The sequence below is a fragment of the Balaenoptera acutorostrata genome, chromosome 4 (assembly GCF_949987535.1).
Source record: "Balaenoptera acutorostrata chromosome 4, mBalAcu1.1, whole genome shotgun sequence".
NCBI lineage: Eukaryota > Metazoa > Chordata > Mammalia > Artiodactyla > Balaenopteridae > Balaenoptera > Balaenoptera acutorostrata.
In genome coordinates this window covers 36698501-36717536 of record NC_080067.1, presented here as the reverse complement: position 1 = coordinate 36717536, position 19036 = coordinate 36698501, and the positions used below count along the sequence as shown (strand labels likewise).

The window sequence follows — 19036 nt, the reverse complement described above, 5'->3', positions numbered from 1 at the left end:
GCCTATCTGACTTAACTATGAAACATTCATAATACACAGACTAATCAAGGTCTACAAAGTACTCCATAATCAAACATACTAATTTCTGCAGGAAAATACACAAATATTCCGATCAGGTAAAATAAATGAAAAGAGCTTCAAGTCCATTCAGGTGAGCTTTTCCTACCAAAGGAATTCAGGCCAGGTTTGCCTGTTCAGTGAAATTTCAAAGAAAATTTCCATTTTTAGAGGTGTCTGAATTTCGGAAATAAGTATAAGGGATCATGAACCTTTACTGCTGTTATTCTCACTTTCAGATGAAGAAACTGAGGCTCTGAGGGGTTCTGTCACTTGCCCATGATCCCTGTTTTAAGTATTGGGGCTGGAATTCACATAGCTTTCTGGATTCAGAGCTCAATAACCATGATCCAGTGCTATCCTTAGTTAGAACTTTTAGCTTCCAAATATTAATTTATTTGAAAATAATCAGATTTTCTAAATGGTTGGCTGCAAGGACATCTAATCTTAATTTATCAGCTGATTAAACGTACACAGTACATAAATATTTAACATTTGTTTATTCAACAAATACTTAGCTGCCTTCTTTATGTTCATTTAAAGTCTGCTTCAGAGTAATTTATAGAACAAAACACTGTAGTGATCTTGTCAGATTCCTAATTTTGAGGAGTCAAGGTAGTAACTAGGTGCCCGGGGAAGCTTGTGTGTGTGTGTGATGGGGGGTGGCGAGGGGAGTGATGGGGGGTGGCGAGGGGAGTGATGCGTGGTCTGCTGGATGGCCTTAAGACATAATATGCCTGGGGGACCCCAAGAGTCTACTGGGGTATCTGCAAGGTCAAAACCATTTTCACAGTAATATTAAGACATTATTTACTTTTTTCACTTTCATTCTCTCGGTTGTACACAATGCAGTTTTCCAGCTGCTACACAGTGTGTGATATCACAACAAACTGAATGTCTTCTATTAACTCAGACGTCAAAGAAAGCTTCGAAAATGTAAAACAATGTCATTCTTCTAAGTTTTTATTTTGATAAATAGGCCTACTTTTCATAACAATTTTATTTCTGTTAATATGTAATGAGTGGCTAAGGAATCATAAAACCACCGGGGGAAATTTAAAGAGTCATCCTCCTAGGTTCGTCCTAGGTTGCTCCAGCACATTTGCCCCTGAATTAGAATTTCTGGGGCCAATGTGCTGGAAATGTATATTTTTAAATGGTTCCCCCAGCTGGTCTGATGCTTGGCTAGATTCTGGAATCATCATCCCTGTTGTTGCAGTTGAAACTTTTAATTTATCAAAACAGGTCAATAAATAGGTCAACTGAGGTTTACTAGAGGCCTGAAAAACCACAATCTGTGTATGTTGAATCTTCCCTGCTTAAGTGCGATAAATGAAGAGGGAACGATTTTTCTGGACTCTCTCCATACAGGAGATGGTCCCAGTTTCTCTTACCCCTGTACCTCTGCAGATGTTAATCCCTCCTCCTAGAACACCCTTCCTTCCCCTTAACCCTACCCTACCCACTCCTAAAACTCTTACTCCTCCTTCAAAGATCAGCTCAAGCACTCAGTGACTCCCTCAGGCATTTGAAGAGTGAATCACTGCACCCTCAGCACTGTGTAGATGCCTTTATTATGAAATATGGTATAACAGGACAATTGCCTCCCTCTCTCTAGGGTTCTGGGTTTTGAGCTTCTCGGAGGCAGGAGCTGTCCTGGGCTTCAGCTGCAAGCGCAAAACACAGAGCTCAGCAACTCCAGTCACACACCAGCCAAGGCGGCACAGTCACTCTCCAGCAAACCATTCTCTGCTGAACTGAAAAAGTAATTTAAAAATGTATTTGATGTATTTTGACCAGTCCCTGTTGTGACAACACATTTATTCAAGAAACACTTAACTTTTCTACTCAATCATTACTACGGTAAAACTGCATCACTAACGAATCATTTCTATTTAAATAAATGTCACTGAATCTTTTTTGTCTCAGAACAGCTGACTTACGGGGGCTCATCCTTCCAGCAGCAGAAGCAGACACTGACTAATCACCATCAGCAGCAGCAGGGCTGATTCAGTTAGTGATGGACCTTTAGCTGCCTCAGAGCTTGTGTAGACATCTCGCCCTCTGAACTGTGTTTTCCTTTGCATATGGATAATGGGTGGGGTTTTTTCCTTCATTGCCGTGACATCCAACAAATGAGCTACCCAAATCCAGGTACTTTTCTGGATTCCAGGGACACCAAAAGTGAGTAAACAAGTCCTTGCCTCCTGCCGCTGTGTTCTGACACCTGTGACCGCACTAACAGTAAGCAAAGGAACAAAGTACCAAGGCAACATTTAGTTTAAACCCGCACTGCCGATGGACAGGATCCACAGACAGACCCGCGTTCCCCTGATGGACAGAACACAAATCTTCATCCGTATCGGCTTTAGCACAATAGACTGTAGCACTGCCCAGGCCCCTCCACTGAGGGCCTGGACAGAAGGACACGTGCTCTGGAGGCCACACTCAGAGAGACCAGCGGCTGGTGGATTTCAGAGTATTTAGTATGCATTCATTTGCAAGTTAACTAGCAACTTCAACTGAGCCTTTTTTTTTCTTTTTTGATCTGCACATAGTATTTAGTGGGGAAAAAAATAATAATAATAATCAAAAGTATCTGGCCTGTTACCACAAATCTCCCAAGAATGTCTTCCCCAACCTCCTTCCATAAATACTACTTCTCTTTTCTCTTGAAAAAAGAAAAAAAAATTCCAAATTCATGCAAAGGAAGGCAACCTGGCTCAATAAAGTTCTATGGACCGAATTTCTTCCATTTGAAAAGGAGAATAAGATTTTCTGGCTAATTCTGAATTCCAGAGGCATCCTGAAAAACTTCTCAATTTCTCTGACTGGAACATATGAATTCCTTGAGGAAGATTATACGACAATTCCACCCCATCTTTGACTAAAAGTTAATGCAATTATTTAAGTAACTATTGCTGCTATTATGCAAATTTTTTAAAGTATATGTTCAATATAATATGATACTGACACAAGGATCAGTCAATTTAAAAAGCCAACTTTCTAAAGCTTTCCGTTAGCATGTTTTCCAGGTCACCCAACTAGGGCACCCTAAGCTTACGATGAAAAGATATGACAGAGCAGGATGGTGTAAACATCATTTTCTTAAAAGCTGGAAGCAGCTTTAAAGAAAAAATCGTGACCTGCTAACATAGTTGAGTCAATTTAATCGCAACAACTCATGAGCTTTAAAAGTATTTTTTCAAGTCAAGAACCATAATTTAGACCAAAGCTAGAGATGCCAAATATAATTCTCCAGCAAGGGCACCCATTCTCTTTCCAGATGCTCTTCCTTCACAGAAGATAAGTGACTTAAGTAAGCAAATGACAACTCCAGATTTAATTTGGAAGCACGGGCTTTTCTTACACTTCCTTTTTCCTCACAGAAAAGTTCTCTCTGTGTTTTTGATGACCCCTTCTGAAAAAGCACTAGCTTCTGTTCTAAGTTAGTTTTGTCACTTAGGTGCACTTTTCATAGCAGTGACCAACCTGCCTATAGGGGTGTTGATGATCTCGGTCCCACAAGGCCCAGCTGCTGCTGTCAACAAGGAAACAGACTGACAAGGGACTAGTCAAAAAGCAGTGAATCAACTGCAAATGGCTTTCGAGGTCCCCTGCATTCAACCCCCTCCTCCAAAGCTTCCCAAACTTCTCATATTCCTCTTGACCTCTGTTATGCGTTAAATTATGTCCCCCCACCACTGCAAAAGATATGTTGGCGTCCTAACTGTCAGTACCTCAGAAAGTGACTTTATCTGGAGACAGTCTTTACAGAGGTAGTCAACTTAAAGCGAGGTCACTAGGATTAGACCTGATGACTGGTGTGCTCATAAAAAAAGGGAAATCTGGACACAAACACATGTACAGGGAGAATGTCAGGAGAGGATGATGGGAAAGATCAGGTGATGTGTCTACGAGCTGAGGAGTGCCAAAGATTGCCAGTAAACCACCAGAAGCTAGGGGAGAGGTGTGTCTCAGAGCTCTCAGAAGAAACCAGCTCTGCCAACACCCAGATCTTGGACTTCTAGCCTCCAGAACTGTGAGACCATGCATTTCTGATTGTTTAAGCCACACACTTTGTTGACCTCGTTACGGCAGCCCTGGCAAACAAGTACAACCTCGCTAATGCTTCTACTACTTTCCATGTGACAGCTTCCGAAGATTCTAAGCCATCTGGTGGCAGGAAGCGAGCCTGGCATGTCATTGCTGTGCTCCATGACCTTGGGCAGAGGGCCAGCCTCCGCTGTACATACTGAGTAAGCACTTGTCAACTTGTGAATGTCACCAGATAGCAGGAGGGCAAGTCATGAGGAAGGCGGTGGCTGTGTTAGCACCATCCCTTCTCCCTTGAGACTGCGTGAAGGGCAGCTGTGAATGAATCAGAGCTGGCGTCTCTTCAACAGCCGGCTCACCACTCCAGTCTCCAGCAGAGAAACAAACAGAGAAGGAAGAACACTGGCCAGTAACAAAAACTGGATCTGCGGGAGATGTTCATAATAAATATATTTATAACATCTATAATAAATCTTAGTAGAACTAATGAGAAAAGGAACAGTACCTAATGATAAAAAAGAAATAATAATATTTTTGTTAATATTGCTGAGGCTTTGTGGTATTGCTCTTCTGAAGCTATACAATTAGAACTTTTTTCTTATACTTCTATTTTCTTTTATTGTGAGAAGACAGAAAAAAAAAAGAGCAATAGAATACATATCAAAATATCCCCAGCAGCACTATTTTTGCAATTGGAAACAATCTAAATGTTCAACAGTAGGTGGGGTGGTTAAACAAGTAATAGCAGAGCAAGACAATGGACTGACTTCACAGCTGTTCAAAATAACAAACAAGTGGACTAAAAGGATATATAAATAAGTATGCTGTAATAAAAGTATGCAAAATAAAGAAGAATTATGATAATACAAAAATCCAAGATCATTGACCATCCCTATAACTTCTAATTCTGAAATTACCTGAAATCTATTACTCTAAGTGATAAATTAGCCTATCTTAAGACTTATACAACGTACAACATGCCTGCCTTTGTACACATAACTGCTGCCTAGATTATAATATATTGCTCTAAATATCAAAATAAGACACTAGATCTCTACCCACCACCAGAGCCTCCCATCAAGCCTCTTAGATAGCCTCAACCACCAGAGGGCAGACAACAGAAGCAAGAAAAACTACAATCCTGCAGCCTGTGGACCAAAAACCACAGTTACAGAAAGACAGAGAAGATGAAAAGGCAGAGGGCTATGTACCAGATGAAGGAACAAGAAAAAACCCCAGAAAAACAACTAAATGAAGTGGAGATAGGCAACCTTCCAGAAAAAGAATTCAGAATAATGATAGTGAAGATGATCCAGGACCTCGGAATAAGAATGGAGGCAAAGATTGAGAAGATGCAAGAAATGATTAACAAAGACCTAGAAGAATTAAAGAACAAACAAACAGAGATGACCAATACAATAACTGAAATGAAAACTACACTAGAAGGAATCAATAGCAGAATAACTGAGGCAGAAGAACGGATAAGTGACCTGGAAGACAGAATGGTGGAATTCACTGCTGCGGAACAGACTAAAGAAAAAAGAATAAAAAGAAATGAAGACAGCCTAAGAGACCTCTGGGACAACATTAAACGCAACAACATTCGCATTATAGGGGTCCCAGAAGGAGAAGAGAGAGAGAAAGGACCAGAGAAAATATTTGAAGAGATTATAATCGAAAACTTCCCTAACATGGGAAAGGAAATAGCCACCCAAGTCCAGGAAGCGCAGAGAGTCCCATACAGAATAAACCCAAAGAGAAACACGCCGAGACACATAGTAATCAAAGTGGCAAAAATTAAAGACAAAGAAAAATTATTGAAAGCAGCAAGGGAAAAACGACAAATAACATACAAGGGAACCCCCATAAGGTTAACAGCTGATTTCTCAGCAGAAACTCTGCAAGCCAGAAGGGAGTGGCATGAAATACTTAAAGTGATGAAAGGGAAGAACCTACAACCAAGATTACTCTACCCAGCAAGGATCTCATTTAGATTTGATGGAGAAATCAAAAGCTTTACAGACAAGCAAAAGCTAAGAGAATTCAGCACCACCAAACCAGCTCTACAACAAATGCTAAAGGAACTTCTCTAAGTGGGAAACACAAGAGAAGAAAAGGACCTACAAAAACAAACCCAAAACAATTAAGAAAATGGTCATAGGAACATACATATCGATAATTACCTTAAACGTGAATGGATTAAATGCCCAACCAAAAGACATAGACTGGCTGAATGGATACAAAAACAAGACCCATATATATGCTGTCTACAAGAGACCCACTTCAGACCTAGGGACACATACAGACTGAAAGTGAGGGGATGGAAAAAGATATTCCATGCAAATGGAAATCAAAAGAAAGCTGGAGTAGCTATACTCATATCAGATAAAATAGACTTTAAAATAAAGAATGTTACAAGAGACAAGGAAGGACACTACATAATGATCCAGGGATCAATCCAAGAAGAAGATATAACAATTATAAATATATATGCACCCAACATAGGAGCACCTCAATACATAAGGCAACTGCTAACAGCTATAAAAGAGGAAATCGACAGTAACACAATAATAGTGGGGGACTTTAACACCTCACTTACACCAATGGACAGATCATCCAAAATGAAAATAAATAAGGAAACAGAAGCTTTAAATGACACAATAGACCAGATAGATTTAATTGATATATATAGGACATTCCATCCAAAAACGGCAGATTACACGTTCTTCTCATGTGCACACGGAACATTCTCCAGGATAGATCACATCTTGGGTCACAAATCAAGCCTCAGTAAATTTAAGAAAATTGAAATCATATCAAGCATCTTTTCTGACCACAACGCTATGAGATTAGAAATGAATTACAGGGAAAAAAACGTAAAAAAGACAAACACATGGAGGCTAAACAATACGTTACTAAATAACCAAGAGATCACTGAAGAAATCAAACAGGAAATAAAAAAATACCTAGAGACAAATGACAATGAAAACACGACGACCCAAAACCTATGGGATGCAGCAAAAGCGGTTCTAAGAGGGAAGTTTATAGCTATACAAGCCTACCTAAAGAAACAAGAAAAATCTCAAGTAAACAATCTAACTTTACACCTAAAGAAACTAGAGAAAGAAGAACAAACAAAATCCAAAGTTAGCAGAAGGAAAGAAATCATAAAGATCAGAGCAGAAATAAATGAAATAGAAACAAAGAAAACAATAGCAAAGATCAATAAAACTAAAAGTTGGTTCTTTGAGAAGATAAACAAAATTGATAAGCCATTAGCCAGACTCATCAAGAAAAAGAGGGAGAGGACTCAAATCAATAAAATCAGAAATGAAAAAGGAGAAGTTACAACAGACACTGCAGAAATACAAAACATCCTAAGAGACTACTACAAGCAACTCTATGCCAATAAAATGGACAACCTGGAAGAAATGGACAAATTCTTAGAAAGGTATAACCTTCCAAGACTGAATCAGGAAGAAACAGAAAATATCAACAGACCAATCACAAGTAATGAAATTGAAACTGTGATTAAAAATCTTCCAACAAACAAAAGTCCAGGACCAGATGGCTTCACAGGTGAATTCTATCAAACATTTAGAGAAGAGCTAACACCCATCCTTCTCAAACTCTTCCAAAAAATTGCAGAGGAAGGAACTCTCCCAAACTCATTCTATGAGGCCACCATCACCCTGATACCAAAACCAGACAAAGACACTACAAAAAAAGAAAATTACAGACCAATATCACTGATGAATATAGATGCAAAAATCCTCAACAAAATACTAGCAAACAGAATCCAACAACACATTAAAAGGATCATACACCACGATCAAGTGGGATTTATCCCAGGGATGCAAGGATTCTTCAATATACGCAAATCAATCAATGTGATACACCATATTAACAAATTGAAGAATAAAAACCATATGATCATCTCAATAGATGCAGAAAAAGCTTTTGACAAAATTCAACACCCATTTCTGATAAAAACTCTCCAGAAAGTGGGCATAGAGGGAACCTACCTCAACATAATAAAGGCCATATATGACAAACCCACAGCAAACATCATTCTCAATGGTGAAAAACTGAAAGCATTTCCTCTAAGATCAGGAACGAGACAAGGATGTCCACTCTCACCACTATTATTCAACATAGTTCTGGAAGTCCTAGCCACGGCAATCAGAGAAGAAAAAGAAATAAAAGGAATACAAATTGGAAAAGAAGAAGTAAAACTGTCACTGTTTGCGGATGACATGATACTATACATAGAGAATCCTAAAACTGCCACCAGAAAACTGCTAGAGCTAATTAATGAATATGGTAAAGTTGCAGGTTACAAAATTAATGCACAGAAATCTCTTGCATTCCTATACACTAATGATGAAAAATCTGAAAGAGAAATTATGGAAACACTCCCATTTACCATTGCAACAAAAAGAATAAAATACCTAGGAATAAACCTACCTAAGGAGACAAAAGACCTGTATGCAGGAAACTATAAGACACTGATGAAAGAAATTAAAGATGATACCAACAGATGGAGAGATATACCATGTTCTTGGATTGGAAGAATCAACATTTTGAAAATGAGTATACTACCCAAAGCAATCTACAGATTCAATGCAATCCCTATCAAATTACCAATGGCATTTTTTACGGAGCTAGAACAAATCATCTTAAAATTTGTATGGAGACACAAAAGACCCCGAATAGCCAAAGCAGTCTTGAGGCAAAAAAATGGAGCTGGAGGAATCAGACTCCCTGACTTCAGACTATACTACAAAGCTACAGTAATCAAGACAATATGGTACTGGCACAAAAACAGAAACATAGATCAATGGAACAAGATAGAAAGCCCAGAGATTAACCCACGCACCTATGGTCAACTAATCTATGACAAAGGAGGCAAAGATATACAATGGAGAAAAGACAGTCTCTTCAATAAGTGGTGCTGGGAAAACTGGACAGCTACATGTAAAAGAATGAAATTAGAATACTCCCTATCACCATACACAAAAATAAACTCAAAATGGATTAGAGACCTAAATATAAGACTGGACACTATAAAACTCTTAGAGGAAAACATAGGAAGAACACTCTTTGACATAAATCACAGCAAGATCTTTTTCGATCCACCTCCTAGAGTAATGGAAATAAAAACAAAAATAAACAAGTGGGACCTAATGAAACTTCAAAGCTTTTGCACAGCAAAGGAAACCATAAACAAGACGAAAAGACAACCCTCAGAATGGGAGAAAATATTTGCAAATGAATCAACGGACAAAGGATTAATCTCCAAAATATATAAACAGCTCATTCAGCTCAATATCAAAGAAACAAACACCCCAATCCAAAAATGGGCAGAAGACCTAAATAGACATTTCTCCAAAGAAGACATACAGACAGCCACGAAGCACATGAAAAGATGCTCAACATCACTAATTATTAGAGAAATGCAAATCAAAACTACAATGAGGTATCACCTCACTCCTGTTAGAATGGGCATCATCAGAAAATCTACAAACAACAAATGCTGGAGAGGGTGTGGAGAAAAGGGAACCCTCTTGCACTGTTGGTGGGAATGTAAATTGATACAGCCACTATGGAGAACAATATGGAGGTTCCTTAAAAAACTAAAAATAGAATTACCATATGACCCAGCAATCCCACTACTGGGCATATACCCAGAGAAAACCGTAATTCAAAAAGACACGTGCACCCGAATGTTCATTGCAGCACTATTTACAATAGCCAGGTCATGGAAGCAACCTAAATGCCCATCAACAGACGAATGGATAAAGAAGTTGTGGTACATATATACGATGGAATATTATTCAGCCATAAAAAGGAACGAAATTGAGTCATTTGTTGAGAAGTGGATGGATCTAGAGACTGTCATACAGAGTGAAGTAAGTCAGAAAGAGAAAAACAAATATCGTATGTTAATGCATGTATGTGGAACGTAGAAAAATGGAACAGATGAGCCAGTTTGCAGGGCAGAAGTTGAGACACAGATGTAGAGAATGGACATATGGACACCAAGGGGGGAAAACTGCGATGAGGTGGGGATGGTGATGTGCTGAATTGGGCGATTGGGATTGACATGTATACACTGATGTGTATAAAACTGATGCCTAATAAGAACCTGCAGTATAAAAAAACAAACAAAACAACTAATACTAAACTTTCATTGGGTTATTTGTATGGAAATATGTTAATATAAATGTTTCAGACATTACATGAAATTTCTAAAAATCTTATATTTGTATTTGTATGGAAATATGTATGGAAATATGTTAATATAAATGTTTCAGACATTACATGAAATTTCTAAAAATCTTATATTTGTATTTGTATGGAAATATGTATGGAAATATGTTAATATAAATGTTTCAGACATTACATGAAATTTCTAAAAATCTTATATTTGTATTTGTATGGAAATATGTATGGAAATATGTTAATATAAATGTTTCAGACATTACATGAAATTTCTAAAAATCTTATATTTGTATTTGTATGGAAATATGTATGGAAATATGTTAATATAAATGTTTCAGACATTACATGAAATTTCTAAAAATCTTATATTTGTATTTGTATGGAAATATGTATGGAAATATGTTAATATAAATGTTTCAGACATTACATGAAATTTCTAAAAATCTTATATTTGTATTTGTATGGAAATATGTATGGAAATATGTTAATATAAATGTTTCAGACATTACATGAAATTTCTAAAAATCTTATATTTGTATTTGTATGGAAATATGTATGGAAATATGTTAATATAAATGTTTCAGACATTACAGGGAAAAAAAAAAAAAAAAAAGACACTATGCTTCTCAAGGTAGCTTTTTAAAAATTTCGGCTTAAAAGAAATAAAAATGCCATAAAAAGCCTAGTGTGCATTTTCCTATCCATTAAGATTACCGTGAATGGAGGTCTTTGTTTCTCTGGAACTACTTTCCTATGAATACACTGGGAAACAATCATGAGCCTGACCTGACTGACCCGCTCAGTCTCTGGGATGGAAGTGTCTTAAGCCAGTGAGGGAAATACAACCTACTGCATTAAAACATGTCAATACTGTCTTAGAAGTCAAAACTGAATGTGCAATATATACTCGCTATACACCAAAAATTATTAAATATTTATGAAACTATTAGAAGAGTAGAAAGATACTAAATGCTGCTGTATGAGATATGTTTAATTCTAGTGGAGTGTGGGGTCAGGGTCTCCTCTCAGTTCTGTATAAGCTGATGCTCTGATTCCAATCGTAACGAAGAAGTTTGAAGGCAACTTCTACCCTAGTCCTGTAAATTTAACTTTGTGATAGAATCACGTTTATTTTTTTACCCTACCCAAAATAACGATTACATTTCATGATAAGGAAGAATTTCCTTAAAAAGGAAGATCAAAATGGCCAAGGCAGAGGCTTATACAATATCCTCAAGGCGTCCTATTCCAGTCCTTTTTGGGCATTCTCAGCCTTTTACCACCTAACTCTACTCTATCCCTACTAATATACTATAGCCCTGGCCATACCGTTCCTTCTTTACTACAAATTGAAAAACCATCTATCTTTCAAATCCTGTCCTGGAAAGAGTCTACGTCAGTATTTTCCAAAGTGTGAGACACATGCAGTTAACACCGTTTGTCTTAGGGGTGGTACTCACTCAACTCATGTCGCTGAGCTCCCTGCAGAGTCGGTATTTATTTTTACAGATATTTCCAGTGTGTGACAAGTGATGTGACCACTACCACTGAGAGTAGTGATCAAATGCTTCTTTTTAGAAAACATTTATTTAAGGAAATAGGAAAAGAGGCAATTTAAAGACAAGTAGCAGTTAAGTAATAAAGAAGGGATATGGCACTAGCAAAAGTAAAAAGTACTGAGGCTTGGACCACGTTGATTGGTGTTATGCATATAACATTTCGAAATTTGATTTACAAAGCTACAGAAGCAAATTATAAGATTACATGAAAATTTCATGAAATTATATGAAACGAATTACATGAAAATTCTTGCAGCAAATGCTAACCGGCTAAACTTGGAGTTTCTTTTACATCAGTAAAGGTAATATTTTAGAGAGTACTCTCATGCTTCTTTGGGATTATAGTGAAAACTCAAAGCCAAGTTAAGATGATCTTCTAAACATATCCATACTAAGTTATCATTTTAACGCTGTTTAGAATAAACCTTGGTTTCTCAATATAAATATTTAGCCCACGGAACGGAGAAGTCTGAAGAAATTTAAAGAGGAAAAATTACATAACCTATTGAACCCCAAATATTTATTTATACCTTCTACGAAAACAAATATACTGACTACAACAGTAACACAACCCTACTCTGATGAAGTGCTGGGGAGAAACGGCTAGGGCATATTTAGGCTTTTTCAGTTCTTAACAATCTTACGGGACATGAAAAATGCAATCTGCTTTTAAAGACCACCACCAAAAAAAAAAAAAAAAAGGGAAAAAGGAAGAAGAAACCCACATGTTTGGTTTCAGAACACCAGGCCTTACCAGAGGCTGCTGGGGCTGCACGGTTTGGAGACCGAGGGTCTGACCCTGGGGCTGCGAGGGCTGCCGAGGTTGCTGCATCTGGAAAGAAGGAAAAAGAATTACACACGTGAAAGTAGGAGGTTAACGTCCGTCATTCCAGTTCCCTCCCCCCAAACGCCTCTGATCTAATTAGTCCGCTCCAACGAGGATGACACACACCTGTCTCCTCCGTCTTTGTCTTCCCAAACATCGTTCCTCCTTCAAGGGCAAGACCTAAATCTGGTCCACCGTGTGCTTCCAGACTACTGCAACCCCAAGGCTCTCTTCTTTGCTAGTCACAGCGTCCACAGTGTGAACCACCCTACGCTATCCAGGGACATGCTTTGGACTCACTGTCTTAATTCCTCTCATGCCATTTGCCCTTCCACATATTTCATTCCACCTTACGCTATCAGGGGAGACAAGGACTGTTCGCTAGTTATCTTTTCGTTCCCTAGGGTACCCAGAGGAACTCTTGAATTTAGATTTTTTTTTTTTTAAAGGAAGACGTAGACGTGAGAAGTTCTGGCCTAAATTACCAGCATAAAATCATAAATTGTGTCCGTGAACGCTGGCTCAAATACATGGCTCTTGGAAAACACTTCCAAGTCGCAAAAGAAACACAGACTAGACGTCCACCAGGGGGAACATCACAGAGGAGAGGAAAATATTAAGAGGTGGTTTGTCTCAATGACCTTTAAAGTCTCCTCCACCCAAACGCTTCATCTTGAGGATGACAGCACCAGACTTCTTTTCAGCCTCTGCATTTTTCCAACTTGGTTTGCATACTGTCCCTCAAATTCTTTGTCTTCTTTAGGGCAAGGTAATCAATAGTTATTGCCAGAAGGCATTTTTCACTAAGGGACAAGGGTCATGGATTTGGAATCCTAGCTGAGGTCTGGGCAGGCCACTCCCAACACGAACAATGCAAGTTGGACCAGAAACACAGAGACTGCAATAGGAAGCCAATTATCCACTGGGCTCTCTGTGAACCCTTTCAGGAAAAGTCACCCCAACTTTGTAATTATTAATCTGTTCCTTTATGGAGGTAGTCAGTCACCAAAAAAGGAATAAGTATAATTTGGATGCAGAAGCAAATCATTTTTCCTTATCTCCCAGGAATGTGTTGGTAATGAAAAAATCATCAGAAGGACATACCATGTTAATTGGGATAAAAAGTACACGTTAACCAATAAGGAAGGTTTTCAAAATTTGCAGCTTTAAAAAAATGCTAGTGTAAGATAGGAAGTGGTAGATAAAAAAATAATGTAATAACTTTCCTCAGTGATCTGGAAATGAGAAATTTTAAAACAGAGAAATATAAATATCAGTCCTAAAAAATTCTGAAACATATACTTAGCACTTGGGAAAAAAAATTATTTTAAGAAAATATCACTGTGAGTATTAATAGTCATAATAATGGTAATATTACCAAATGGGTGCTTCACTTGCATTTTCATATTTAGTTTTCACTACACATTTAAGAGGTGGGCACTATAATTAGTTCCATTTTATTTATGACAAAATTAAGGATTAGAGGGTTTTTGGCCACGCTGGAGATTATATATATGCAATGAGGGGGATTGGCCATCTATAGGCCATACTCCCCCCCAAACCAATTACCATATGTTTTTCAATTTTGTGATACAGTTTTTTCCACATTTTAACAGGCAAAAACTGGGATTCAATTCATGGCATCTTATAACTGTGAAGCCCAGTTTTGCTGAAGATTTGTGGTGGCTTTGGTCTGTCGAAGTGTTGGCACTGCCAACCAGAATTTTTTGGGTCACACTGAATTCAGACCTCAAACCCACTTGAGCTAATGGTTCAAATATTTTCTTCCCACCACCAGTGTCAAGGTTGAGAACTGCAAGTTCCTTTGCTGTCCCTTTCTGCATGACAGGTTTATTTCTCATTGACCTCATACAAAGAGTATAGCCCTTGGGTACCCCAGTTCTACTAGAGTTCCCATTCTTAGTGCTGCTTTCTTATCCTTTCTTAGAAATACATAAAAGGACAGTGCATCTCAAGTTGGATTGTTGGTAAAATTAGAGTCCACTGTCCAGACTCATCAGGCAATTTCCAACCCAACAACACAGGATACGCTTGTTAATAATAAAGGCAAATGGAACAGATAAACATAACAGCCTATATTCCCTAAACAAGGGAGGGAGAAGCCAGAATGTGTTAAGGAGAGGAGCCCTTTATCTAGGAGACTCAAATATTTATGACAAATAAGTGAAGGGCAGCTCTCTGGATTCTACCAGAGACAGGATGAAATATCCCTTTGAAGTATCCTACCTACGTAACTCCAACTTCACAGCCCAATCAGACTGGAGGTGTTAAACAGAAAATTTTTTGGATTACAGACCCCTCTAGAAATCTGAACAAAAACTCTGGATGGCTCGACTGTTTCTAAGAAATACACATATAAGAAATTTTGAACTCAAATTGCATGGCCTCTAGTTAAACAGTGACTGAGGAAGCTGAGGCTTACACACTCTTAAGACAAAGGCAACCAGCTACCCTCCTGAACCTTTGTGAAAGGGCAAGGATGGGCTGCAAAATGTACTCTTCTGTCCACGACCTGGTAGATGCACAGAGAAAGGAAGACCCCTGCCGAACTAGAATGAAATTACACCACTTAGGTCCCAGTGTCAAATACACAAGATTCCCTGGAATTTGGCAATTAAGGTCTGAAGTGTCTGTTATTTCCTATGACCGCTGAGGACCCCACACACACTGCACTCACTCCCAGCTCCATACCTGGAGAAGCCTCTGCTGCTGTCGCACCTGTGGCTGTCTGGGCCTCACTGGGTCCTGAGACAGGGACACCGCGGGAAGGTTTGGATGCACGGAAGTCAGCACCGCATCGAGTCCTCCACCCACCAGAGGGCTCTGCTGAAGCGACTGATGGTTCAGTCTGGTCAAGAATAAAGAACTTGTTTTCAGGCCCAAGCATACTGTCAAATGTTTATACTCAGTGCCACTGGCACATTGCACACACTCACAAAGAAAAACCATCATGTTCAATAATCACTTTGTACAATGCAAATGCAATAAAGACCAGTGGTTAAGGTAACCTAGATTCCCAGGGACACATGGTATCACAGGTATTCAGACAGCAAATGGCACAGGTGGGATTTAAACCCAGAACTTCGGGGCTCTGAAGTTCAAGTTCTTAGGCGATATGCTATGCTGCCACTTATTAGACAAATAAGAAGCATGATGCATGTTTTCCAAATTCATTTATTTTCCCAAATGTGTTACCAACAACCTTGCCAACTTTCCAAACAGTGATTACTTAAGAGTTGACCTGCAATCTTTGACGGTAACACATGGGAGTCCAGCTGCTGTCCGCTGTAGTGCAGCAATCTGCATGAAACTGAGTTCTCCTAGACCAACGCCATCCAACAGAACTTTCTACTGTGACCGAAATGTCTCCACCTGTGCTGTCCAATAAGATAGCCACTGGCCACCAGGACCAGCTGTATCATTTCTGGGTCTCAGTGCAAAGCAAGCATGCAGGGCTCTCTGATCAAAAATCAGTAAGAATTTCGAGCGGGTGACAATAGAGCATTACAATCAACCACGCAGGTCTTCTGAACACAGCGCCCTATGTGACTGCGCAGGTCACACACCTTCGAAGCTGGCCCTGCTGGCCACACGTGGTTAATAAATACTTGAAATATGACTAGCGCGACAGAGAACTGAGGAGCTTTAACTTAACTTTAATTAGTCTAAATTTAAATAGCCCACGTGGCTGGTAGCTGCTATAATGGACAGTGCAGTTATACACTATATACTACGTCTACAAGATCCAATTAACGCAAAAACTGAGTAAGAGTCTTTCATGCTCCGGTTTTGCCAGCCATTCTTGAGGTGGAAAAGGTAGAAACTAAGATATGTAACAAAAGTGTTATGGGCACCGTGCACAACGAGTATTGCAATCACAGGCTTTGTCGCTCCGATCAACATATTCTAGTAAGGCACTGCTAAGGATAATCAACAATTTTTAATCTTAGATATTTACTGCCAAAAAACCTCTTTAAAAGAGGAGGGAAAAAAGAACATTGGAGCTAACATAGTGGTATCACTGAAAAATATTACACAAATGCTATGGGAGATGTGAGTCAAACAATAAGGGACTTGAACGGAATAAACAAGATGGGGCATTGCTTCTTTTGAACCACAATCTGGATGCTGCTGAAAATGAGATGATGATGAAAATTATATGCAAATATGCAAGCTCGTAGGAACAATTATAAAGCACCATGTCCTAGAAGAAGCACGGTAAAGACGAGAATTTGAGCGTCCACCACTGCCATCACTATTTCCACATGCATCACCTCTGAGAGCCACTCAGGGGCTGCAGGTACGGCGACGCCTGCTGCTGAACATAGCCACTCGGTGGCGGCTGCTGCATCTGTCTGAGTCTTTCCATTAGCGCCGGGTTGGAATGCGCAGCCGGATAGGTTCTGGAATTATAGGTAGGAGACAGGACCACGCTGCCAGGCTGCTGCTGAGGGGTCTGCTGCAAAGGCATCTGCGTTCCGTACATCGTATAGCCCTGGGGCATGGTCTGCAGGCAGGCACAAGGAAGGAAGTCAACGTTTTGATTCGCCCCCAGCTTTCCTATCGCTAAGATATCGAGGGCAAAAACAAAGCCAGGAGGAGCCCCCTGAAATTCGCCGTCCTCAAAGACTCTTTTTAACTCAAAATATGAGGAAGATCACTCTGGAGGCAGAGAGGAGAGCCCCAAAGTTACAGAATGAACTGTTTGTATAATGATTCACCAGAAATTTCAATTAAAAAGCAAAATGAATCCTCCCTTGGTTAAGAGATCAGTTTTAAGCTCAGTTGCTTATTTTGAGGAAAGGAAGGGCAGGTTTCTGCACAGAAATAATCAGGCAAGCATCTCTACCTTCAGTGCACAGATGATTTCAATGTTCAACAGATCCCAAGCATCATTAATGTTGTTTCCAAAATTAACCAGAAGAGTTACTCATGCTCAATGTAAATTAAAATCATGGAGTACACTTTCCTAGTATGTAACTACACTTCCTTGGATATAATGAATTTGTCTGTAGTAACCAACCAGTTAACAAGAACGACAACAAAAAAAACATCAATTACCTTAACCAGAGAATAAGGGTGTCATTGGTGACTATTCAATAATCTCTAGTTCTGGTTGGACTGCAGCCTGTTTCAGCACTCTACCAATAATCGTTAATATGTGAGTGGCTGATTCTCCAAATCTGGACACCCAATGTAAATGAAAAGCTTCAGGTTCTGCTGCATCACTATCTACAATTTACAGAACAGAGTGCTGATTAAAATAGAAGAGGACTGCTCTTCAGGTCCTCAAAGGTCCTCTGACTTGGAAGACAGAGTGATGGACAAATGGCCTTCCTGCAGGCAGCGTGCAGGGATGCAGGCCGTGGGGCTCGGTGCCTGTGAAGGCCAACCTTGGCCTTCCTTTCAGCTGTGGACACAGTATGAACCGCTGGCCTAACTAGAGGTCTTGCCAACATCCCTGGCCTCCTGATTATGAGAGGGATCGAGTACAAGGATATGGAAGCAGAAATAACAAAGCTATTAGAAAAAATAGCTCAAGATTTGCATCATATTAAGGCAAATCTATCCTTTGCTGAATAACTACTGTGTATCTGGTGCTTTGCTAGTTCCATAGGTTGTCTTAAATCCCCACAACGTTCATCTCTATTTTACAGAGAAGGAAACCAAGACTCGGAGTAACTCGCACAATGTTACACAGCTTGTAGGTTGTCAGGAATTTTGTCAAGGTCTGATGCCAAGGCCGATGATCTTCTTATTCTACCATGATTCCTCTTCGAAGCTATCTTTTTGAATATCATAAATTCAATCATGAATTACATCATTATACATTATAACATAAGTACCCTGGCTGGGACTGTTCACCATTTCAAAATCTACCATCATCATTATTAGAAAGGTATGAATTGACATTTCTGATTCAAGAATTTCCTAAAATGTTTTATGCCCTTTAATCAATCCCAAGACTTGTTTAATAATCACTGGTGAATATTTTTAATTGAAATGTCAATTATAATCTATAAGCAGAAGTGACTAAGTTCTATACCTCATGAGGGAATTGATACCCTACTTACCTAGTTCCCCCCTTCAAATAAAGAGCATTAAAAATCCCAGCAGCACCTACAAAGCAAACATGGGTACCTGTGCTTGCTGCAGACCTGGATACTGGGAGAGCTGAGGGGAGGGCCGTGCTTGAGCAGCAAAGAGAGCAGCCTGGTCCCCCGGCTGGCCCTGGAAAACAAAGCCGAGGCGGCTCTTGATCATAACAGCAAGGGCATGATCCGAGCTCCTG

The 19036-nt window shown here is 39.3% G+C and overlaps 1 protein-coding gene across 1 annotated transcript in view; it reads right to left on the bottom strand.

Moving 5' to 3' along the window:
- The window catches only part of MED12L (mediator complex subunit 12L), a 331114-nt gene that overhangs the window by 7262 nt on the left and 304816 nt on the right, over positions 1-19036 (bottom strand). The window contains exons 39-42 of the mRNA XM_057545673.1: positions 18886-18975; positions 17019-17251; positions 15436-15592; positions 12652-12729 (exon numbers count right to left, since the gene is read on the bottom strand). Coding sequence (XP_057401656.1) covers positions 12652-12729; positions 15436-15592; positions 17019-17251; positions 18886-18975 — 558 coding nt within the window. The remainder of the gene's footprint in view (positions 1-12651; positions 12730-15435; positions 15593-17018; positions 17252-18885; positions 18976-19036) is intronic.